At 46.6% G+C, this 24302-nt stretch overlaps 1 protein-coding gene and 1 long non-coding RNA gene across 5 annotated transcripts in view; one reads left to right on the top strand and one right to left on the bottom strand.

Annotated features, from left to right (window-relative positions):
• The window catches only part of LOC119563906, a 74052-nt gene extending 49751 nt beyond the window's left edge, over window positions 1-24301 (top strand). Inside the window, exon 3 of the long non-coding RNA XR_005222692.2 lies at window positions 23024-24301. This is a non-coding gene — a long non-coding RNA (uncharacterized LOC119563906). The remainder of the gene's footprint in view (window positions 1-23023) is intronic.
• The window catches only part of ATP2A3 (ATPase sarcoplasmic/endoplasmic reticulum Ca2+ transporting 3), a 149284-nt gene continuing 140893 nt past the window's right edge, over window positions 15912-24302 (bottom strand). For all 4 annotated transcript variants that reach the window (XM_037880808.1, XM_043531410.1, XM_037880806.2 and 1 more), the window contains one exon: window positions 15912-22100. In XM_037880808.1, the coding sequence (XP_037736736.1) occupies window positions 22022-22100 (79 nt within the window). In that variant the 3' untranslated portion in view covers window positions 15912-22021. The remainder of the gene's footprint in view (window positions 22101-24302) is intronic.

Genomic DNA, 24302 nt, shown 5'->3' with positions numbered 1-24302 from the left:
GCAAACTTCAACTATGTTTCAAGCCTGTAAAGTTAATCCAAATCCAGACAAAGATTTTAGGTTTCATTGAGAGCATTTGGAACAATTCTGATAGTAATCCTCATGCTTCAGGGCACATTCTGGGGGTCAGGAAGCTTTCCTGGTACTCAGATATTAACAGGGCCAGGTTCTTGCATCAGTCGCATAATGGGGCATTCATGTGAGAGTTTCACTGGTATCAATGCGCTTTAGAAAGATAATGCTCACCCATAAAGCAGGGAGGAGTCAATAGCAAGCTGGACAGGGGTGAAGGGACTTGCCCAAGGTGGCGCAGGATAGGACTATCCTCTTGCCATGTGGTCTATGTAATGAATCTCAGGAGAAAGGGAGCAAAGAGCTACAGCCACAGTGCCCTAGCAGCCTGGGGAAAGCTTCTCAATGTGACATTTATTGCAGGTCAATGAGTGCCAATAAATGGGCCTGGGCCTGTTAGCTTCAGATTGAGACTTGGATCAGGACGTGAGGGAGGGCTGGAAGTAGAGTTTTGGCTGAGACTCCTGTGTAGTGCAAAAGCTGTAGGTACAATGTAGAAATCCCACTGCAGGAGACCCAGCGAGGTTACCTTGCAACTTTTCAAATGGCTTCCAGTACGGCAGCCTTGAAAGTGTGATTCTACCGTGAAACGTGTATGTATGGGGAGGGGGGAGGCACAACTTCAAGAGGTGCCATAATTATTGCCTCAAAGATTTCTGCATCACAAGTGCTTAGTTAACAAGAGTTTCCCCCAACCCCCAACAGCCAGATCTGCAAATTCAGCCTGGCCTGTGAAAGTCAAGCTGGGCTCTTCCTGATGTATGCAACATCCCCAGTAACCAAGGAGTTATTCACAACAATTGTGTTGAATGATAGAAGAACCAGGATAGACCCCAACTCCCCCCTTCTCTGGCTATTGTGGCTATACCAGGCTAAGGAGAGTAAAACATGCTTTTTAAAATACACGTGTACTATAAAAAGTTAGGGCTCTGAATACATGCAGGGAGCAGACCCTGTTGAGACATGGCAATATTTTCACCTAGTCACTTTTCACTTTCTACTGAGTTCAGACTGGCAACACTTCGACATACAAGCTCAATAATTTGAAGGCTTGACAAACAAGAAAAGAGCTGAACAAATTGATTATAACAAGATCCTTTCACAAGACTACAAGGAGCCACTTGCTGCATTTAAAATAGACTGTGTGGAAACACAGATGAACTTACATAGTAACCTTTTGGGCATACCACGCAGCTTAGAAATCTAAATCAGATGGTACCACTTTGCTTACTTCTAAGTGACATAATGTAATCCAGGCTCCTAAGCCCTAGAGGATGTGGAAAACCATCAGATGGGAAGCCAAAAGCAAACATAAATTGCTGATGATAACCATTTAAGAGTGAAGCCCGATATTGCTACTGAGAAGAACAGACCTTATAAGCTTAGAAATCTGTTGGGGGTGGGAAATAAATCATAAGCTACTGTACAAAAGGTGGCCTTTTAGGGAAGGCTGCACACCCTTGCCAGAGAAATGGGAATAAGGAAAATAGGACATCTAAATTTAACAGCAAACTCTCTTGTAAAAGAGGAACTTGTAACCCTCTCCAGGACTTCGATTCAATAGAATGGCTAATCTTTCAGCAATACTAAGGGGAGACCATAGTCATCTCCGATTTTAAAATTTCTTCAGGGAGCTGTTGGATTGGCTGCCCTGAGCACCTAAATCCTCTAGTCAGGGGGTCCAATCGTGACTTGTGATTTTTATTTTTGGGTGCCAAACTTGAGACAACTTAACGGGGCCTGATTTTCAAAAAGGGTTGAGCACTTGCTCTCTCGGAATTGGGCTTCATTAAGACCAGGGAGATGGAAACCCAAAAAGCTTATGAAAGCTTAAGCCTAAACTCTTCCCCCTCATCCCAGGATGTATCTTCAGCCTTGCTATAGGGCTTGTGCTCATTTGGTCCCCAGAGAGGCTTTGACCCACCCTCTTGTGCATCACATGTACCTTTGCTCCCTAGTCAAGTCCCAAATAAACCTACTCCAAACTGGCTTGAGAGAGTCTCAACCCCACCCCATCCTCACTCAACCCCATTCCACCCTCGCTTAACCTGATGCAGCCATTAAAGCAGGTACCCTACTGTCTTAATTACTTTATTACCACTAACCAACTAGCCTTGAAAGTATATTGCTAAGCTACCTGGCACCAAAACAGCAGAGCAAGTACAGCTGGATAATGCACTATGGTGTTTATCTTGGGCAGGGAGAATAAACTCTGCCCCTAGATCTTTAGCACAGATGTTTGTGGTAGTTTGTATCCCTTCCTAAACTGCAACATTTACAACACTTCCCTCATTAAAGCTTTGGTTCCCTGTTCGTAAAACGCATGAGCTTACGATAGAGATCATCTCATCTACCATATGGTGGTGGTATAAAAATGCTTAGTTTAAATTGTCATGTTTGCCAGTACTATGCTAAGCTGCTGCTGCCTTGCAGGTAAAATAATTAATGAACCCCATAGGCCAGATCCTCAGCTGCCGTAAACCATCATAGCTCCATTGCAGCTCATAACTGGGAGAAGGTGCCTTAGCTGAAGTCACTGGGGCTCTGCTGATCTACACCAGCCAGGGCTCTGATTCTGTGTGGCAGCTTTAATCTTAAATGTAGGCTTTGCTTAATATATATTAACTTTATAAACTTTGATATGAACACAAATGTTTTTATGAAATATCTAAACTAACATTTCAGTACAAACAGGATTTTAAAAATTAATCGATGCAGCTGAAACAGTGTGTAAGACCTGGTCTATACTCCATTTTCATCCCGGGATAACTGTTGGTCAGGGAGTGATTTTTTTTTTTTTACACCTACTGAGTTATGCGGGTATAAGTCCTAGCATGGATGCAATTATTCTGCTGCAAAGGTGCCTTATATCAGTATAGTTTATTCCCCTTCCCGAATGGAAATAAGCTATACCATTATCAGCACCTTTATAATTATGTCAATACTAAGGGGAGGTTTACACTTTAAATATACTGATATAAAATGGCAGAATTTTCCAGTGTAGCCTAGTCCTAAAAGCCAAAAAGTGAAACCAACTACAAGCAAAAGAGGCATGAAGTTGAAAACAGCAGCAATAGTGAACAGCCTATTAGCATGTAAAGATTGAATACACTCAGGTGGTATTAGCAACACAGGGTAGGGAATGAGTCCTTTTGAAACACTATCTTTAACTGGCCTGGAGTGCCAGCACAAAATGCTCTTGCAGGGTGGAGTTCAATCGATCATCTTTGCCCTACCTCTGCCTGGGGCTAGCCTTCAGTAGTGACTCTTTATAGCGTGTGAACTGGAGGTTTCAAACCTGAAGTCAGTGGGCCTACTTGCATGCTTAAGAGCTTTTCTGGATCAGAGCCAGAGGGCTTGGCCCATAGGAGGATCAAGCCCCATGCTGCTGAACATTACTTGTCATTGTCTACCAGTCAGGTGTACTCAATATCATCACAACTTCTCGCACTCCTGTTTAGTCACACTAAGATTTCAAAAGAACAGAGAATCATAGAATCATAGAATATCAGGGTTGGAAGGGACCTCAGGAAGTCATGTAGTCCAACCCCCTGCTCAAAGCAGGACCAATCCCCAATCAAATCATCCCAGTCAGGGCTTTGTCAAGCCTGACCTTAAAAACTTCTAAGGAAGGAGATTCTACCACCTCCCTAGGTAACGCATTCCAGTGTTTCACCACCCTCCTAGTGAAAAAGTTTTTCCTAATACCCAGAGGAGTCCTGTGGACTTTCACACTGCAGAGTGATGGTCTGGGAGATCAGAGGGGGGATCAGAGAGGATATCAGAAATGCTGCACTACCACCACACTTAGAAAACCAAACCAAACCAAACCCAAAAACCCTTAACATACATTTCAAACTCACACAGCTTAATATTGCTATATACTGTTGTTGGCTTCTTCTAATGGCAACCTACAGATTTTTAAAGCAAACAACACTGATAACCAGAAGCCCTAAGTATATTTACATTTTAAAGACAGAAGAGACTGAAACCTCTCATGCAGGGGTTGGCTCCCTCTTACGGAAAAGTAACTTGTGGTTAGTGCAAAATAAGATGTGTTTGCATTTAAACTTGTATTTGTTTGATCACAAATAAGGGCAGGATCCTGCAAACACTGCGGGATGGGTGCTTGTCAGGCCATAAAAGTTATTACCATTTGTGACGATGTGACGCAGCAGGGAGGGGGGAGTGTTGACCTGGGAATGTGCCCTGGGGACGGGAGACCTGAGAGCCTGTCACCTGAGCCAGGAGGGGGAGGGGGAGGTAACACCTCTGCCCAGGAATGTGGACGGAGGCTGCAGCAGGGAACCTGCTCGGTGGGTTTAGTTTCAGGTTGGGGCTGGGTGGAGGAACACAGGGAACCCCAGGGCTGGGGTCTAAGCTCCCTGCTCCCCCAGAAGGACTTGACTGAGGGGTCCTGGGTGTACCCACAAGCTCTGTTTTGGACTGTGTTCCTGTTGTCCAATAAACCTTCTGTTTTACTGGCTGGCTGAGAGTCTCAGTGAATCCCAGGAAGAGGGGTGCAGGGCCTGGACTCCCCCACACTCCGTGACAACTGGTGGCAGCGGTGGGATCTACTGCACCCCGTGAACGGCGCTTCCTGCAGTAAGTGACTGGGGAACAGTAAAACGAAGGGGGATTGACGGGGACCAGGTGTGCTGAAGATTCAGAGAGAGACGGTTTCAGGGGGCGGTTAACCCCTGGGAGTGTGTGACCAGAGAGAAGAACTTTTGCAGTAACAGGGTCCCCCGGGGGATTGCAGCGAGCGGTCCCAGGGGCGGAGGAGTCTGCAGCTCGACCCTGGCAAAGAGGTGGTGACCTCAAGAAGGACTGGCACACTAGGGGCTTTTCCTGGAAACCGTGGAAAGCTGCCCGGCCTGCGAGTGGCCAGCAGGGAGATGTACGCTAAACGCCTTAAGAGCGACCTGGTGGAGCTGTGCAGGCAGAGGGGGCTGCGCATCGGGAGGTCCACCAAGGAACAGCTGATTGCCCAGCTGGAGGAGAGGGATCGCTTGGATGACCCGATCCCTGTCCCTGAGGGAAGCCGCCCGGCGGACGCAGCGTGGGCCCTGGGGCCTGACCAGGCTGGGAGGGGTCAGACTGCTGCCCAGGACATCCCGAGACCCTTCCTACCTATGCCTGGGGGAGGGGTTGGGGGAAGCCCAGCGAATACCGAGGGCACCCTGACCCCAGCAGCCAGCAGGGGATCCTCCCGGCGGAGCTCCCCATCCCTGGAGCGGATGCGGCTGGAATGGGAGAGGGAGAGGAAAATGAGGGAGCTGGAGGATCATGAAAAACAACGTCAACATGAGGAGAAACAACGTCAACATGAGCAGGAGGAGAAGGAGAGGGAGCGTCAGGAGAAGGAGAGGGAGCGTCAGGAGAAGGAGAGGGAGCGTCAGGAGAAGGAGAGGGAACGCCAACATGAGCAGCAGGAGAAGGAGAAACAAAGACAGCATGAACTGGAGCTGGCCAGGCTGAGGAGCAGTGGGGCCCCGGCTGCGGTGAGTGAGGGGGGACCCAAGACTGCAAGGAGCTTTGATAAGTGCTTCCCGGCCCAGCGGAAGGAGGGGGAGGACATGGATAGCTTCCTGACGGCCTTTGAGAATGCCTGCGAGCTGCACAGGGTTGACCCTGCAGACAGGCTCCAGTTCCTCACCCCCTTACTGGACCCCAAAGCCGTAGAGGTCTACAGCCGGATGACAGGGGCAGAGGCAGGGGACTATGAACTGTTCAAACAGGCCCTGCTCCGTGAGTTTGGGCTGACCCCCGAGATGTACCGGAGAAGGTTCCGGGGTCAGCGTAAAACGCCTGAGGTCACCTACCTACAACTGGTCAACAGGATGCAGGGATATGCCCGCAAGTGGACAGCGGGGGCCCAAACTAAAGAGGACCTGCTTGACCTGTTCGTACTGGAGCACCTGTATGAACAGTGCCCTTCCGACCTGAGGCTGTGGCTGGTGGACAAAAAGCTCGCGAACCCCCAGCACGCAGGGCAGCTGGCCGACGAGTTTGTGAACAGTCGGTCAGGGGGTAGCCGGGAGGAGTCCCAAAAGAACAGGCCCCCCCCGATGCAGAGAGAGAGTCACCATGGGGCCTCCCAGCGGGGAAATAGGGAGAACCCCCTCCAAAGGGGAACGCCTGGTGTTGGGCCCCTCCGACCCGCTCGAGGGGACCAACGTGACCTGAGCTGCTATCACTGTGGCCAGAGAGGCCACGTACGGGCCCAGTGCCCCGGGCTCAGGGACAAACTGAGCAGACCCAACCTACCCAGGGTTAACTGGGTAGGGACTCAGCTGGACGAGGGGCAGGCGACCCAGGAAAGGGGGGCTACCAGTTTGCCACCTGCTCAGGAGGGAAGAGTACCCCCAGCCAGCCCCGCCAGAGGGCTGGAGGCTCTGGACTCAGGGTGCTCAGTTTACAGGGTGGGCGCGGGGCTGTCCCTCCGGAGAGAGTGCCTTGTTCCCCTGGAGGTGGATGGGAGGAAGGTCAATGGATACTGGGATACGGGCGCGGAGGTGACGCTGGCCCGGCCCGAGGTGGTGGCCCCAGATCGGGTGCTGCCCAACACCTACCTGACCCTGACGGGGGTGGGCGGGACCCCATTTAAGGTGCCCGTGGCAAGGGTACACCTGAAATGGGGGGCCAAGGAGGGCCCCAAGGATGTGGGGGTACACCACCATTTGCCCACTGAAGTTTTGATGGGGGGAGACCTAGAGGGCTGGCCAAGCGACCCCCAGACCGCCCTGGTTGTGACCCGTAGCCAGAGCCGGCGAGGGGCACTGCGACCTGACCCTGGGGAGGGTACCACACTGGAGGCGCGAGACCCTACTCGGGTGGGGAGGGAGCGCCGAGGGGCACGGCTCAGAGAGGCTGAGGCCTCAGACCTGGCCACGGAGGGGGAACCGGGCCCCATCCCTTCCCCAGCCGCTGAGTTCCAGGCCGAGTTGAGGAAAGACCCCTCCTTGCAGAAGCTCAGGGACCTGGCCGACCTCAGTGTGGGACGGACCATGAGGAGAGGCTGCCAGGAGAGGTTCCTGTGGGAGAAGGGGTTCCTGTACCGAGAATGGGCTCCCCCAGGGGAAGGGGAGTCCTGTGGGATCAGGAAGCAGCTGGTGGTCCCCCAGAAGTACCGCCGCAAGCTCCTGTCCCTGGCCCATGACATCCCCCTCGCAGGGCACCAGGGAATCCGGCGCACCCGGCAGAGGTTGCTACAGAACTTTTACTGGCCCGGGGTCTTTACCACCGTCCGGCAGTATTGCCGATCCTGTGACCCCTGTCAGAGGGTGGGGAAGGCCCGGGACAAGGGGAAAGCGGCCTTGAGACCTTTGCCCATCATAGAGGAGCCTTTCCAGAAGGTGGCCATGGACATCGTGGGGCCTCTCAGCAAGACGACCCGGTCGGGGAAGAAATACATTCTGGTGGTGGTAGATTTCGCCACCCGCTACCCCGAGGCAGTGCCCTTAGCTTCCATTGAAGCAGACACCGTGGCAGATGCGCTCCTGACCATTTTCAGCCGAGTGGGGTTCCCCAGGGAAGTCTTGACAGACCAAGGCTCCAACTTCATGTCGGCCCTGCTCCGGTGCTTGTGGGAGAAATGTGGGGTCCGGCACGACTGGGCCTCAGCGTATCACCCCCAGTCCAATGGGCTGGTGGAGAGGTTTAACGGGACGCTAAAGATGATGCTGAAAACCTTTATGAACCAGCACCCGCAGGATTGGGACAAGTACTTACCTCACCTGCTGTTCGCGTACAGGGAGGTGCCCCAGGAGTCTACCGGATTTTCGCCTTTCGAACTGTTATATGGAAGGAGGGTGAGGGGCCCCCTGGACCTGATGAGAGACGAGTGGGAGGGGAAGGCCACTCCCGATGGAGAGTCAGTGGTGGAGTATGTCCTGACCTTCCGAGAGAGACTGGCTGAACTCATGGGCCTGGCCAGGGAGAATCTGGCCAGAGCCCAGAGGAAGCAGAAGGTCTGGTATGACCGCACGGCGCGGGCCCGTGCCTACGCCACCGGGGATCAGGTGATGGTTCTCATCCCCGTGAGAAAGAACAAACTACAGGCCGCCTGGGAGGGCCCGTTCAAGGTCGTCAAGCAGCTCAATGAGGTAAACTATGTGGTGGAGCTGTCGAACCGGGCCCACCACCGCCGGGTGTACCATGTGAATATGATGAAGCCATATTATGCCAGGGGGAATGTGGTGTTAGCTGTGTGTGGTCAGTGGGAGGAGCAGGGAGATGACCCTTTAGTAGATCTGTTCCCTGGGACCAGAGCTGGTTCCCCCCTGGAAACAATTCCCCTCTCGGATCAGCTCACCCCTGCCCAGCAAGCTGAGGTCAGGGGGGTGCTGTATCCGTACCGACAGCTGTTTTCCAACCAGCCTGGACGCACTAATCTGACTGTCCACCGGGTGCAGACAGGGTCGCACCCGTCGATAAGATGCTCCCCCTTCCGAGTCACAGGGAAAACTGCTCAGGACCTGGAAAGAGAGGTCCGGGACATGCTGGCTTTGGGGGTGATCCAGCCATCGGCCAGCCCTTGGGCCTCGCCGGTGGTGCTGGTCCCCAAAAAGGATGGGTCAGTCCGGTTCTGTGTGGACTATCGGAAGCTCAATGCCATCACTGTATCGGATGCCTACCCCATGCCCAGGCCGGACGAGCTCCTAGACAAGCTGGGAGGAGCTCGGTACCTTACCACCATGGACCTTACAAAGGGCTACTGGCAAGTGCCGCTGGATGCAGATGCCCGGCTGAAATCGGCCTTTATCACCCCTCTGGGGCTCTATGAGTTCCTGACCCTGCCTTTCGGCCTCAAGGGAGCGCCGGCCACCTTCCAGCGCCTGGTGGACCAGCTCCTGAGGGGGATGGAGAGTTTTGCCGTGGCGTATATTGACGACATCTGTGTCTTTAGCCAGACCTGGGAGGACCACGTGTCCCAGGTTAGACAAGTGCTGGACCGACTCCAGGGGGCTGGGCTGACTGTCAAAGCGGAGAAGTGCAAGGTGGGGATGGCTGAAGTATCTTACCTGGGCCATCGGGTGGGGAGCGGCCGCCTAAAGCCGGAACCGGCCAAGGTGGAGGTGATCAGAGACTGGCCCGCTCCCCACACCAAAAAGCAGGTCCAAGCCTTTATTGGGATGGCAGGATACTACCGAAGATTTGTGCCCCACTTTAGCGCCATAGCCACCCCCATCACTGAGCTATGCAAGAAGGGGAAGCCAGACAAGGTGGTCTGGACTGAGCAGTGCCAGGAGGCTTTCCGGGCGCTGAAGGAGGCTCTGGTCAGTGGCCCAGTTCTGGCAAACCCAGACTTTGACAAGCCCTTTGTGGTGTTCACCGACGCCTCCGACACGGGACTGGGGGCGGTGTTAATGCAGGAGGATGAAAAGGGGGAGAGACACCCCATCGTGTATCTGAGCAAGAAGTTGCTACCCCGGGAGCAACACTACGCGGCCATCGAGAAGGAGTGCCTGGCCATGGTGTGGGCCCTCAAGAAACTAGAGCCCTATCTCTTCGGGCGACACTTCACCGTCTACACCGACCACTCTCCCCTGACCTGGCTGCACCAGATGAAAGGAGCCAACGCCAAACTCCTGAGGTGGAGCCTGCTCCTGCAGGATTACGACATGGACGTGGTCCATGTGAAGGGAAGTGCCAACCTGATAGCGGATGCGCTGTCCCGGAGAGGGGGCCCCGAACTTCCCCAGGTCACTGGTCACAGTGACCCCGCTCAGTTCAGTCTCGAAGGGGGGAGAGATGTGACGATGTGACGCAGCAGGGAGGGGGGAGTGTTGACCTGGGAATGTGCCCTGGGGACGGGAGACCTGAGAGCCTGTCACCTGAGCCAGGAGGGGGAGGGGGAGGTAACACCTCTGCCCAGGAATGTGGACGGAGGCTGCAGCAGGTTGGGGCTGGGTGGAGGAACACAGGGAACCCCAGGGCTGGGGTCTAAGCTCCCTGCTCCCCCAGAAGGACTTGACTGAGGGGTCCTGGGTGTACCCACAAGCTCTGTTTTGGACTGTGTTCCTGTTGTCCAATAAACCTTCTGTTTTACTGGCTGGCTGAGAGTCTCAGTGAATCCCAGGAAGAGGGGTGCAGGGCCTGGACTCCCCCACACTCCGTGACACCATTTATTAATGACTCATGATAATAAGTACTGAAAGCCTGATCCTATTTACACTGAAGTCAGTGACAAAATTCACATTCCTTTCAATGGTGCAGAACTAGGAAGGTAATCAGTGTGTGCTGGATTGAGCCACGTCATACATATAAAGGGAAGGGTAAACACCTTTAAAATCCCTCCTGGCCAGAGGAAAAACCCTTTTACCTGTAAAAGGTTAAGAAGCTAGGATAACCTCGCTGGCACCTGACCACAATGACCAATGGGGAGACAAGATACTTTCAAAGCTGGAGGGGGGGAGAAACAAAGGGTCTGGGTCTGTCTGTGTGATGCTTTTGCCAGGGACAGAACAGGAATGGAGTCTTAGAACTTAGTAAGTAATCTAGCTAGATATGCATTAGATTATAATTTCTTTAAATGGCTGAGAAAATAAGCTGTGCTGAATGGAATGGATATTCCTGTCTTTGTGTCTTTTTGTAACTTAAGGTTTTGCCTAGAGGGATTCTCTATGTTTTGAATCTAATTACCCGGTAAGGTATTTACCATCCTGATTTTACAGAGGTGATTCTTTTTTACTTTTTCTTCTATTAAAATTCTTCTTTTAAGAAACTGAATGCTTTTTCATTGTTCTTAAGATCCAAGGGTTTGGGTCTGTGGTCACCTATGCAAATTGGTGAGGATTTTTATCAAACCTTCCCCAGGAAGGGGGGTGCAAGGTTTTAGTGAGGATTTTGGGGGGGAAAGACGTTTCCAAACAGGCTCTTTCCTAATAAAAAAAAAAACTGGTTAGACGCTTGGTGGTGGCAGCGAAAGTCCAAGGGCAAAAGGTAAAATAGTTTGTACCTTGGGGAAGTTTTAACCTAAGCTGGTAAAAGTAAGCTTAGGAGGTTTTCATGCAGGTCCCCACATCTGTACCCTAGAGTTCAGAGGGGGGAAGGAACCTTGACAAGCCAATATTACTGAAAAGCTTGAGATCGACAAAGACAGGAGAGGAACTCTGAAGTCATCACAAAAGGAAGGAGCAGGTTATGGCTGGAAGCTTTCCCCCTGTGTACTGGCAGATGCTGCACTTACGATGTGTGATATCAGGGTTGTTTGTTTGTTTTTGAAGATTAGTCACCAATTGTTCTGGAGGAATGAAAGGGCCAAACAGCAGTTTAAACCAATCGAAGGGCAAATCTTCACTGCTGAGTTAACTCACCTGATGGGCATCACACAAGCAACTGTCTGGGTTGTCACTGAAAGGATGACAATAGCCTTAGGGTCTGACTACATTGCAGTGAAAGTCCAGGGTTCAAACACAGGTTCAAGCCTAGCCCCCCTTCCACCTACATACAAGTCGTGCCAACCCAGGGTTCAGATCCAGGGTCTCTGGCTCCCATGGGGGTGCAGGGTCAAGCCTGAGTCAAGCTGGGACCCCAGAGTTCAAACCCTATTACTTTGCAGTGTCACTGGACTCATGCTCTGGGAGTCCGCCAAAAGTATCCCAAAATCTCACAGACTGACTTTCTTTGTTCTCTGGATAGTCAAGTTTGGTGGACACTCAGGTTTTCCCAAACAGCACCACGAACAGAGGGCTAGAGCAGCCACATTTTGGGAGGGCACTGGGAAGTCTGGGATCTGGATGGTTGGATTCAGGTCCACATAAGGCAACGCAGATGCTGGAGCCCCAGTGGGGGCCCCAGGTTCAACAGTTCCTAACCTGTGGTTACAAATGAGGGTAGCCACTCAAGCCCTAAGTTAACAAACCCAGGGTCTGCTAACTCAAGTTCTCCTCATCTTGGGCTTACATTGTAGCGTAGACAGACCCATAGAGTATTGCATAGGGACTAGAGCAGGGGAGGAAGAGTTAATTCCTGGTTGCTATTCAACATCTTCCCTGCTGATTCATTAGGTGAATTGAACTGCTCTCTCTCTCTTTTTCCATCTGTAAAATATAGACAATGTATTTTTAAAAATAGTAGCTGTCTGTGGCTGTGGAGATGACCTTCAAAATAAACTGAATGGCAGTGGTGCTTAAGTCTGTAGGGTCTGTGTATCTTGTCTAGGAAATAGAGCCTAAATAAACCTACTGAAAGGTGGGTGCACAACTGGTTGGAAAACCATATAGTTATCAATAGATCACAATCAAGCTGGAAAGGCATATAAAAGGGAAAGGGGTCCCGCAGGGAATCTGGGTCTGTTCAATACCTTCATAAAGGATTTGGATAATTGCACAGAAAGAACACTTACAAAATTTGTGGATAATACCAAGCTGGGGAGGGATTGCAAATGTTTTGCAGGACAGGATTAGAATTCAAAATGATCTGGATAAACTGGAGAAATGGTCTGAAATAAATAGGATGAAATTCAATAAGGAGAAATACAAAGTACTCCACATAGGAAGGAATAATCAATTGCACAAGTACAACATGGGAAGTGATTGCCTAGGAAGGAGTAGGCTGTGGGGGTATAGTGGATCACAAACTAAATAAGAGTCAATAATGTAATATTGTTGCCAAAGAAAAGTGAACATCATTCTGGGATATATTAGCAGGAGTGTTGTAAAACAAGACGTAACAAGTAACCGTTCCACTCAACTCAGTGCTGATAAGGCCTCAGCTGGAGTATTGTGTCCAGTTCTGAGCACCACACTTTGGGAAAGATGTGACAAATTGGAGAAAATCCAGAAGAGAGCAACAAAAATAATTAGAGGTCTAGAAAACATGACCTATGAGGGAAGTTTGAAAAAACGGGGTTTGTTTAGTCTGGAGAAGAGAAGACTGAGGGGTGACCTAAGTCTTCTAGTACGTAAAAGGTTGTTATAAAAAGGAGGGTGATAAATTGTTCTCCTTAACCACTGAAGAGAGGACAAGAAATAATGGGCTTAAATTGCAGAAAGGGAAATCTTAAGTTAATTATTAGGAAAAGTTTCCTACTGTCAGGGTAGTTAAGCACTGGAACAAATTGCCTAGGGAGATTGTGGAATCTTTTTGACTGAAGGTTTTTAAGAACAGGTTAAACAAACACCTGTCAGGGACTGTCTAGATAATGCAGCAGAACTGGACTAGATGACATCTTGAGGTCCTTGCCAGTCCTACCTTTCTGTGAGTCAAGCTGGGATTTTCAATAGAACCAAAGGGAGTCTGTCACCCAGCTCCCTTTAAGGTTCTGTCTCCCTTTGGTTCTGTGGAAAATCCCAAGCTCAGATTGTAAGCCCTTTGAGTAAGGAACATCTCACTGTGTGTGTACAGCACCTAACGCAACAGGACCCTGATTCCAGTTGGGGCTTGGGTCAGAAATATGCAATGGTGAGACAATAGGGGAAAAAATATTTGCAGATAAGTCTATGTAATGTCCTGTGCAAAACAGTATGTTCAGTTTTATTTCCAATTTTAACTTGTCCTTTACCTCCCTAAGCTTCTTCCCTGTGGTTTCAGCTTTATTCTGTGTATGTGCTTTCCTGCCCTAGAGTGTGCACTCTGTCAAATAGTTCTGATGGCATTAACTAAACTATGTAGGGAAGAGGGGAAATAAATGGCATTGCATTCCTTAGCTGCCATGACAACACATCCAACCTTACAAATAACTTGGCAATGATTTATCCAACTCAAAAATAAACAGTTAGGAATCCTGAAAATTTTACCCTACGGGAGTCAGATATCCAATTCCCATTAAAACTAATAGGAAATCAGCTTGGGCAGCTATGAAAAAAATCTCAGTCTTAGCATCCAGCAGGGAGGGCCAGCTGTAAATACACCCCGATGCTTCTTTCCCCCAAAGGGATGTCTTATGAATTGTGCAGAGAGAGGAAATTTACCAAAGATACAAAACAGCATAAACCTTCATTGGAAAATTCGCTGGAGTCTGGATAAAGCACTAGGAGGATGTACTTATCACCAGCACAACCAACTACCCATGCAGCCTTAGGGCATTGTCCAAAGTAACACTTCTCTTGTATAGCAGCAGGGAACCAATCAGGCATATACAGCCCCAAGCTAAAACTTTACTTCATAAGGCCACTACATTTTTATTCAGGTCAGCCATTGGATAGGTGAGGAGAGTTAGGGGTGGGGCAGGGCAGCGCAGGTGGCTTCACTTTGCTCAAACATCAGATAGAAGCAGGATTTGAGATTTTGGTCTAAATTTAGGAAGATCATGAAGAGGATACCCAGGCAACTCCCCTTTCCTTCTTAGCCCTACCCCCTTCACTTTGCTATCCCCTTTTCTCCCCCAGCAAGTCCCCCCCCTTGAGCCCCTGATTTAATCCCAGGCAGAAACATCTCCCAGTGGCTGGCCTACAGAATGCATTGGGCAGGCCTGCTCATTGATTCTGGTGCAGTAGAGATTATAGAGACTCAGGATTATTCTGCAATGGATAATGAGGGAATGATGTGTCCTTTTCTGCAGCAATTACAGGGCAGCTCTTCCAGCACTGGTCTGCACTTGTGCTCCATTTCCAAAAGAAAGTCTATATATTTTATTAGAGCATGATTCTTATTAGAAAGGTGCTGAGTGCGTTCCTCTGGCCAGTGCCCAACCATGTTATAAACAGACTTTTATAAAACCTGCCTAGGCTCCATCTCCCAGGGTCCGCACGTTGCTAACAAGCATGGGCTCTCTAGAAAGGGAGGACAACACATGCTTGGGCCGGACCCTCAGCCGGTGTATAGGTCAGTGGAGTCTGATCTCAGTGGACCATTGATTTATACCAGGGATCTCAAACTCAAATCACCATGAGGGCCACATGAGGACCAGTACATTGGCCTAAGGGCCCCATCACTGAAACCTTTTCATACAAGTATACAAAAGTATAGTAAAAAATGAAGAGTAATATAGTGTGCTATTAAAAGTCAACCTCTTAACTTTTTTTGACCTGTAATGCGAAGAGGGATTTTAATAAAATATAAACACTCAGTAATGTCTGAAGCTTGGCTCCTGGTGGAGTCGGTGCCTATGGCGGGCCGCGGGAAATAACTCCGTGGGCCACATGCGGCCCGCATGTTTGAGACCCCTGATTTATACTGAGCTGTGAACATAGCTCTTTAAAGTACAGCCCTCAATCATTTTACATTCCTAAATGGCAGTGAAAACACAAAGCATTTTGGTGACCACTACACATGTAGAACACTTTCAAAACACTGTGCCGAGGGTCAGGGAAGTACTTTGGATACATTAGGAAATAATTTTTGTATTGCCATATCCTCAAGTTGAATTTGCACTCTCTAAAACTTCTCCACAACCATGCATAGCCACACATCTCTAATTCCCAGTTTCAACCAGTATTGGAAGCAGACGTACCACCTGCAGCCAGGGATTGCAGTCATGTTATATTTCTGTCTTGGCTGCTCCCAGAACCTATAGGAAATTGTGATCTAGTGACATTAAGACCCCTTATTTTCTTTTTAACCCCTTGGTTATATAAACAGTATGCAGTGAAATCAATGATTCAACAGACTTTTGATCAGCCACCTCCTTTGCTGGGACATGCTGTTAATGTGCTCCACCAAAAATCCTCAATTTAAGAATCTCACCAAATTTTAAGGAACTGTTAACTTTTTAGGCCAACCAGGGTCTATTTCTAAATAGTGAGTCCACATTCCATGATCTTTTATGCCATAGATTAAGGGCTAAATAATGGCTGCAGGGACTGTGTGTGGCTCTCACTAGTTTCTTTAGTTGCCTCAAAGTGAATAATGAATAAGCAAGAAAAGGGGGAAGAAAAGCAGAATCAGAGTCATCCAGTAAAATTGCTTTTATTTCTGTAATTTCATAAGTATAAAACAAATCAGCTCAATATTGTGCGAACAGGGTGGATCATACATATGTGACTACAATGACCCTTCTTAAGTCTTCACGATACACCTGGCTATTTACATCAGACAAAGTACACCATTTAGGAATCAGTAATTTAGTGGAAAAATATCTCTCATAATAAAATAGGAAACCTTGTTTCAATTCTACCCCCAAACAACTCTTTTTAAAAAGATGTAACAATTTATCTTTCACTACTAAGTGCAAACTCAACAAGGTTTCTAGATTTGGCTGCTCAGGCATTGTAGCAAAAGTGCTACATTCAGAGAGTCAAGCCATGACACTAATGACACCTGTAAACAAGTCAGTGTTTTCTCTCTTCATGGTCTTGAGTACACTGACAAAACACAGCACAGACTCCACATAGCATGGGCATGAGTCTGCTATACAGATATCCCTAAGGTAGGGTACACCTACCTATTTAGGCTCTTGTATATACAGAGCACAGAGATCTATTCTAGACTCATTTCGTTTTCCATTCTTACATTACCAAAAGCTGAATGGCACCAAAAGGAGAGGATGCAAGGGACACTTGTATCTCCCCCATATTTGTCTTTTCACTAATTTTGTTCCTGCATACCCTAAACCCAGGATCATCCCAATCTATGCCCAACAGAAACCATTGTTACCAACCTCATGGGGTCTAGAGGTCTTTATTTGGCAGCATAAAACCACCTCCACTGCTCTTCTCTTGCTAAGCTGAATGAACAGGCTGACATGCAGTTCAAGGTAGCACTGGAGGGTTGGTAGGATAATCGAAAACTGGTGGGAGAAAGTGGCAGTGTAAATCTGAGTATTAAAAATACCTTGGAAATCAGTGGGTCAGGGATTGCTGAGATAGGTAGATTGATGGTAGGAGGGGATAAGAGAAGATAAAACCTTTGAAAACATCTAGATTGTTATAAAAATACACATCACAGCATAGAGAAAACACAGGTTGCATGTATGCAACTCTTTAGAGAAACATTATGGGGGTGTGAAGTGTTTTTCATCCATGGCCAGGAACATGCTCAACCTAGAAAATGCCCTAATGAAAAAGAAAATAAAGCAGGGGTTGGAGAAAAAAAAAGGGAGGAGACTCCTAAGGATGATGGATAAATTGCCAAATGACTGCTGGAGGGTCCACAAAGATATTAAATCCCAGTGCAGACCCTTTGTATGCATGGTAAGGCCTTTCAATCAATGCTCCATGCTTGGCTTCTTTTCTTTAATCAGGACCATGGCCAGCACCCAAAGCAACCCACTTGGAGAATACACCTTAAAAGGTTTTCTCCACTGGATATTTGTTTGGTGTGTCTTACCTGGTCTGTGCCTACAGTGGTTCAGAATGTGAAGTATTAATCGTGAGATGGGATGATCCTGTGATTTTCTGCAGCAACACTAAGCTCTTCCACCCATTAATTTTTCAGTCAGGAATCTCATGCAATTATTCTTCTATTTAAGACGGTGGCTATTCCAAGATACGAAAAACAAATCTAGGACTTAATCTTGCAGACATGTGTCTGTTAAAGTTTAATGGGACTGACTCATCAGTCTGACCCAAAGCTGATTGAAGTCAATGAAACAACACCCACTGACTACAATGGTTGTTAGATCAAGCTCCGTATGCATAAAGCTACACCCAAGTGTTGGCAGGACCAGGGCTTTAAATTCTGAGCAGCATAGTAAATGTGAAGTGTATAACAGGAACTGAAACTTGCCATCTCAGGATCCTTCTGTTGATCTGGCTTTTCATACCCCACCCATCTACTGTACTGTGCACCTAGATAGGGATGGAGCTTCCCAAAAGCTCCATTTACAAACCCTTTTTTCCCAGCCCCACATTTGTTATTTGAATTAAAGGTCCCTTTAAAGTTACCCACCAAGTCTTCCCATAAAGGCCAAACCTCCAATTTCTCACTATTCTGACACCTTATGGTACCACCCTGGTCTTGGATTGGCCAAGTGTTAGAAACATGTAAATAGGACAGTGTCATCATGACAATGCCAGATTCTCGTGAAAGGCACCATGCCAATCAATGTATGGAATCAGAATCAAGAACTTTGGCCATATTTTGGCCAACAGAGGAATTAAGGAAGAAAACAAATTTCAGATGTGATACTAGTAATCCCCCCCCCGCCCCCCGACATGCAGCAACAGCAGTCTTTTCACATACATAATGCACCCTTCCCAGATGATGGATGTTCCATGGGAGAGTTCTTGTTAGGAGAGAGTTTATCCAGTCATCGGCCACAAGGATATTCAAGTCCTCAGACAGCATAATGTGGACTTCATAGCCATTGCCCAATGCTCACACTTGGCACTCTCCTAAGGGAGGAGAGCCTCCACTTTGCCTCCTACCTTTATTTTACAGGTGTGATCCAACATGGTGAATGGCCCCTGAGAAATTAATTTAAAGTGCTCGTGGACAACCACAAAGGCTACTTTTCTGGTGCTCAGGCTGTGATGCATGATGAATGATTTGCTCCTTGTGTTTAGGAGGATCTATTGTAATGGCCCAGGCTGGCTGGAAGTATTGTTGGAAAGAGACTAAACTATTATAAAGAATCTGAATACACCAGAAGGCAATGATTGTGATTCCTAGATCCTGGTTTCCAACAGAAGTGAGCCTAGACAGCTTTTCCCCACAGGCCTCCTTTTGCAACATGCAATCAGGAAGAGAGAGGGAAAAAAAAGCCACTCCAGTGCACATCTCCATTCTATTGCACACAATGAAATGTTTCAGTAAGATGCAATTCAGACCTGATCCTAACCATATTGAAATCAATGGGATTAGGTCTTTAACCACCTTCAAGTTCGCAGAAGAACACTACAGCATGTTAAAGCAGCCAGCACATTGCTGGTGACATACAAATAATAAACAACAACTTCTATGCGATTTATCCTGACCCTTCACCAAAACATAAAGGAAAAATAAATTTGATCTAAGGATATTTTTCTACTTCATTAAAATATTTGAACTATAATCCCCCACAACCCCAAAATGTCTATCGGGAAACCAGTCTTAAAGCAGCCAATCAAGTGACAAGCAACAAAAGAAAAAATGAGACGTGGTTCTTCAATGAGGGATCATACTAGAAAATGGGGATACTTTAAAATAGGTCACCCTTAGTAGAGTGAATACATGTGGGAGGTGTCCCTAGTACAGGTTCCACTGATTTGACCCAGAAGCTTACAGTGAAAAGGGCAAACAGAATTTTAAGACCAAACCTGCTGCTACTGGGAAGAGTAAGCCTCTGGCATGGAACATGGCTGAGAGTTGTTGCACTCTATTTGCTGAATTTCATATCCTGTAATGTCACAATTTCAATCCATCATCAGGCACAGTGAACCCCCATAGTGCGTTTTAGTTGTGTTGAGCATAAATTAAAACCAATCCAATAGAAACTCATATTGCCCCTGCCTCTTCCTCACAATGTGCAATCACAATGACTTAACATAATTGTCTCCACCTTCCTGGCTTCAGATGAGGCAAAGCAAAATGACCAAAAGGAATTTAATAGAAGACTTAAAGGTTACTGACGTCATATCTTTGCCTGTCCCAAGCTTGCCCAAGACACAGGTTTTGTAAATATTTTAATCTCTCTTTGTTACAGAGTTTAAAATAGTATCAAAAGCTTTAAAAAAACACACACATTTGGGTACCAAAAAAAAGTCAGATCTTCAGCTGGTGTAAATCAATGTAATTCCAGTAGAGCAACATAGATTCACAGGAGCTGCAGATCTGGCCAAGACTCCCTATAATCCAATATGGATCTCTGATGGATATGAACATGTACCAACGGGAACAACTTACAGACCAGGTACAGACCAGACAGCTCTGGTTGCACTACACTCTATGGACACCCACCCTCCCCCAGATAGGGTGGGCAGGATGTTGAGGATCAATTTCAACCCTGGAATAAGCAGAAACAGTTCTCCTGAAGTCAATGGAATTGCTCAGGTTACTTGAGGGCTGAATTTGGCCGTTAAATCTTTGATTAAATTCCTACCGGTTATTTCCCAGGCTGTTCAGAAAGCCATGGAGCAATGGAGATCTTTGTAATAAAACAAGGTGGAATTCACCTCTGTACAGAAAGATGCATGGCCCACACACCACTTAGGTCCCGCTTAAACCCTCTTTAGAGAGCTTACGAGGTGTATGGGTCATCTGCTGACCCTCTGCTCAAGGGTAAGTTCCACCCACACTGAAAATTCTCTCTAAAAGGCAATCAGTCAGCCTGTGTAATCAGCTCAATTAAATCAGCTCTATAAACTGACATATACAAAACACGTTGGGAAAAGGAAAATTCTCAAAGAACGCAAATAATGATTTTTCGGTGAACGATTTTCCTGTAATCACATAGTATCTATAAAGAGGTTTTTTTTTTTTACAAGCTCCATATTAAAATTCCTTGAGTACATTCTATATTAAATACAGTAACAACATTTCATGCAAGGTTTTCTGTACAATTAAATCAGCTCAGTAGTATAACAAGTCTGTACATTCCCATTGGTCTGGGGGCGCGACCCATCTTTTTCAATGCTGGTGATGGAGAGAAAGGAAAGGATGGTGTTTGGCACGTACTGTACCTACAGTTGCCAGCTTATCAAAGTTCAGGCAGCTGGCCTGCACGGAAGAAAGACAAAAAGCACTGGGGGTTTTAAGAGACTTAAAAAATAACATAGAAACTGATCCAGATAGGAATGGAGCAAAATAATAGCAAAGCAAAGCAATAACTGACTCCGGTGCTCCGACATACACCCAGGTGAAGTTTAGAAGGAACGAAAAGTGTAGGCATCTTTTTCCTTTCATCATGAACTTTGGATCCTACCACATCTACTGCCCATTCCTGGTCAAATGTTCTATGTGAGTTTCAAAAATAACTTTAGATAGGTGGTAGAATAAAAGTCTTAAAGGCAGTTGTGCATTAGTTAATGTCAATTTCTGGGAGACAACCTTTGCTCTCATGTGATCACCTCTCCCTTTTTCAACATCATATTGGGAGCACAGATTGTTTCCCAAAACTGACATTAACTAATGGACAACTGCCTTTTAAGTCTTTTATTCTACCTTCAATGTAATCATATTTTAAAAACTAGGTAATCTAGATTTACCTAGTCAGAAAATTTGACCAGGAATGAGCACTAGATGCGGTGGGATCCAGAGTTCTCCATTTCCATATTTTGTTTTAAGCTGTTTAGGTGGAGATGCTTAGCACAAGAAGGGAGCTAACAAGGTGTTATACAAAAGAGAAAGGACAAGAGGACTGGGTCATGCTTTGGTGTCAGATGAGCCTGAGAAGGTACAAGATTTTCACAAGAGGAAAAGAGAACAGAGAATAATATGATAAATAGAGGAAGTTTCAACTTCCACCACAAAAATTTTTGCAAGTAAATACATGTCCACAAGATCTACAACACTGGTAATTATACCAGGATACAGGTACACTGAAACCACCAAAGCTAGACATCTAGGCAATGTGGCTACCAGAGCACTAACATTGCCACCTAGGTATTATACTTTAGTGGATATCACTCTACTAAATTGGAAATCAATTGGAATAAACCTGTTGCATCCCATGCACCTTTCTTTGCTTACCTCCCCAGCCCATACACAGATAAGCTTTTCCTTGGTACTGAGATGCCGTCTGTTGTGCCACATCGCAGCTCTGGAATGCACCTCTGTCATCACTGCTCATGCACAGATACTGTGCACCACTGTGAAAGCATGACCTCCCACCTACCACATTTTTACAAAACAAAAGATGCCTTACTGAGCTCACAAATTGGGGCTATTTTTTTTTAAAAGGGTCTCAAACTTTTCAGGAGCGGACCCCTAAGGAGCTGTGTTACAATGACTCAGTTACATATAGTTCCATCCCCAAACTATAATTTAGCTGTCCAGTAATTGCACCATTACGTACAGGGAAAAAAAGCTACGAAACATAAACAAAAATCAGTATTTTTCTTCTCGACGATTCACCCGCATTAGTCTGATAGTCGGACACATGCATGTCCTGTTGGCTCCTAGTGATGGTCAAACATGCAAGACTTCAGTCCGAGTTACAGCTTAGGGTTTCTTTATTTAGAAAGTGAGTTTCCTTTATGTCATTCATTTCTTCCTCTCTTTTCCTGCAAAAGAAAGGAAATTGGTTATGGTTAAAAAGCAAGCCAAGCATCAATTCTGTTATCGAGACAGACATTTCACTGAGTCATACAGCTGGGTAGGACCCTGTATAACCTGATGGTTTATGAAAAGGCCAGTCTAGGGTGTGTCTATGCACACCTATCCAATCCAGTGAGTATGGAGTAATAGAATCTGCTGCTTTTGCTCTTAATGCTTGGCTTCACTTTTGAAATGGCTACCTCACAGTACATCAGGCGGGGATACGTGAACCCCAGTACAACCAACATGGAACAGTACTACTACATGGGAATTCTACAGTGCTTTTCAACTGAGGATTCCCAAGCACTTGATAAACATTAAATAATTTAGCCTTATAACATCACTGCGAGGTAGGTACTAACTTCATTTTACCAATTGGGAAACTGAGGCACAGAGCTTAAGTGACTTGCCCAAGATCTCCCAGTAAGTCATGGCCAAGCAGGAAATAGAACACAGGCCTCCTGACCCCCAGTTGTGTGCTTGAGCCACAAGACCAGCCTTTTCCTCCAATTTCTTCACCCTGTCAATGGCAGAGCTAGATGCTTGCTGGGATGCATTAGGTGATTTATGGCTTAAAGGAAAGCTAGAGTATTTAGATACAGTGCCTTAGAGAGCTACAATTATTTTTAAATGGGAATGGGTGTCCAAATCCCCTAGGCAGCTTTGAAAAAAAATCTCATCTTAAATATATAGGTCCAGATTCTGCCACATTTTGAGTCCTCGAGCAGTCATAGTGACTTCTAGAAGCAAGGTACTATAAAACACAAGGGAGGGTGGCAGAATCTAGCCTATAGGCAATAAGAATGTGCACTGAAAAAAGTTAATTACAAATACTTGATGATATTTCAGTTTCTTTATTCACTGAGTGTGACTGCTGCATCTCTCTCAGGTGGCTGTTGTTTGAATGCTCCTGAGTCACAAGGACCCCATTTGATGACACAAAGTAGTATGGAATGATAGAGATCCAGCTTCACCCTTGGAAAATCAAGTTACTATAAGGTAAGTTCCATTTTGAAGAGAGAGAACTTTTATTTTGCAAAATGTTTATTTTCACTACTTACTGATGGGAAAGCCATTTCTTTCAGGCCCACTTTAGACTGAATTGTTAAGATGGCAGTTCTCATTAGACTAATTAGTCATATTATATTTAAGACATTTTTAACTTGTTCACTTTTCTTTGCATTAGCTGGATTTTCGAGAACCTATGGGAGGGAGGTACCCAAATCCCACTGGGATACAACTGGAGTTGGGCACTTAACTCCTTTGCACTCCTTTGAAATTTCCAGCCATAATGTCTAGAATACCTAAATTACGCTGTCATTTGCCATCATTTCTAGTTCCCCTGGAAATTAAGTATGAGTACACCCACTTCCTCAGTTTACACCGTACAGCACATTTTCACCAGTGTGCAAAGGGAAGTTTTATCCACTGCACAACCATACACATCAGACTTTCAGGCCAAATGAGCAATGCCTCCTAGAGTGATATGGAAAGTGCACAGTCAGCAGTCTGTGTATTTATATTGCATTCATAACTGTCATCTGATCACCCAAGTGATGCTTAGCAGTACAGTTGGGAAAAAAAACCCTGAGTTTCAATGGTCTTTGTAAAGTTCAGAGCTGACATGTCAGAGTTTGGTAACAAGAGTCAAGAAATACATTGAAGTTTAAAAAAAAATTATAGTGTAACATTTTCAAAAGCACCTTCGTTACTTAGGAGTCCAAGTCCTAGGATGTAGGTGCCTAAACTCTTTAGATGCTTTTGAAAAGTTCATCCACAAGTTTTTAATAGAATCAACTTAGATGTGAAGGGTCGTCGTACCCTGCACTAAGCCTGGCATTTTCAAAGGAGCCCAAAGGAGTCACGTGCCAAACTCCACTGAATTTTAATGGGACTTGGGCATCTAACTGCATTATGCTGCTTTGAAAATCCCAGCCTAACATCTCTGAACATCAGGGAAGGACTTTCAGCTACAGTCAAAGAGCTACAGCAGAAACAGCCAGTTGAGAGACAAGGCCACTTCACCAGTTCCAAATTCATTCCTGCCTCACAATGCAGAAGCCTTTGATGTAGTCATTGCTTTGAACGCTTGTAAATTTTGGCCGAAGGACGTGTACTGCGCTCACACAAGATCATGGACACCTGCCTTTTCGGTGTGTTTTATTACC

The sequence above is a fragment of the Chelonia mydas genome, chromosome 17 (assembly GCF_015237465.2).
Source record: "Chelonia mydas isolate rCheMyd1 chromosome 17, rCheMyd1.pri.v2, whole genome shotgun sequence".
Taxonomy (NCBI): domain Eukaryota; kingdom Metazoa; phylum Chordata; order Testudines; family Cheloniidae; genus Chelonia; species Chelonia mydas.
This window is presented reverse-complemented; position numbering and strand designations above follow the sequence as displayed.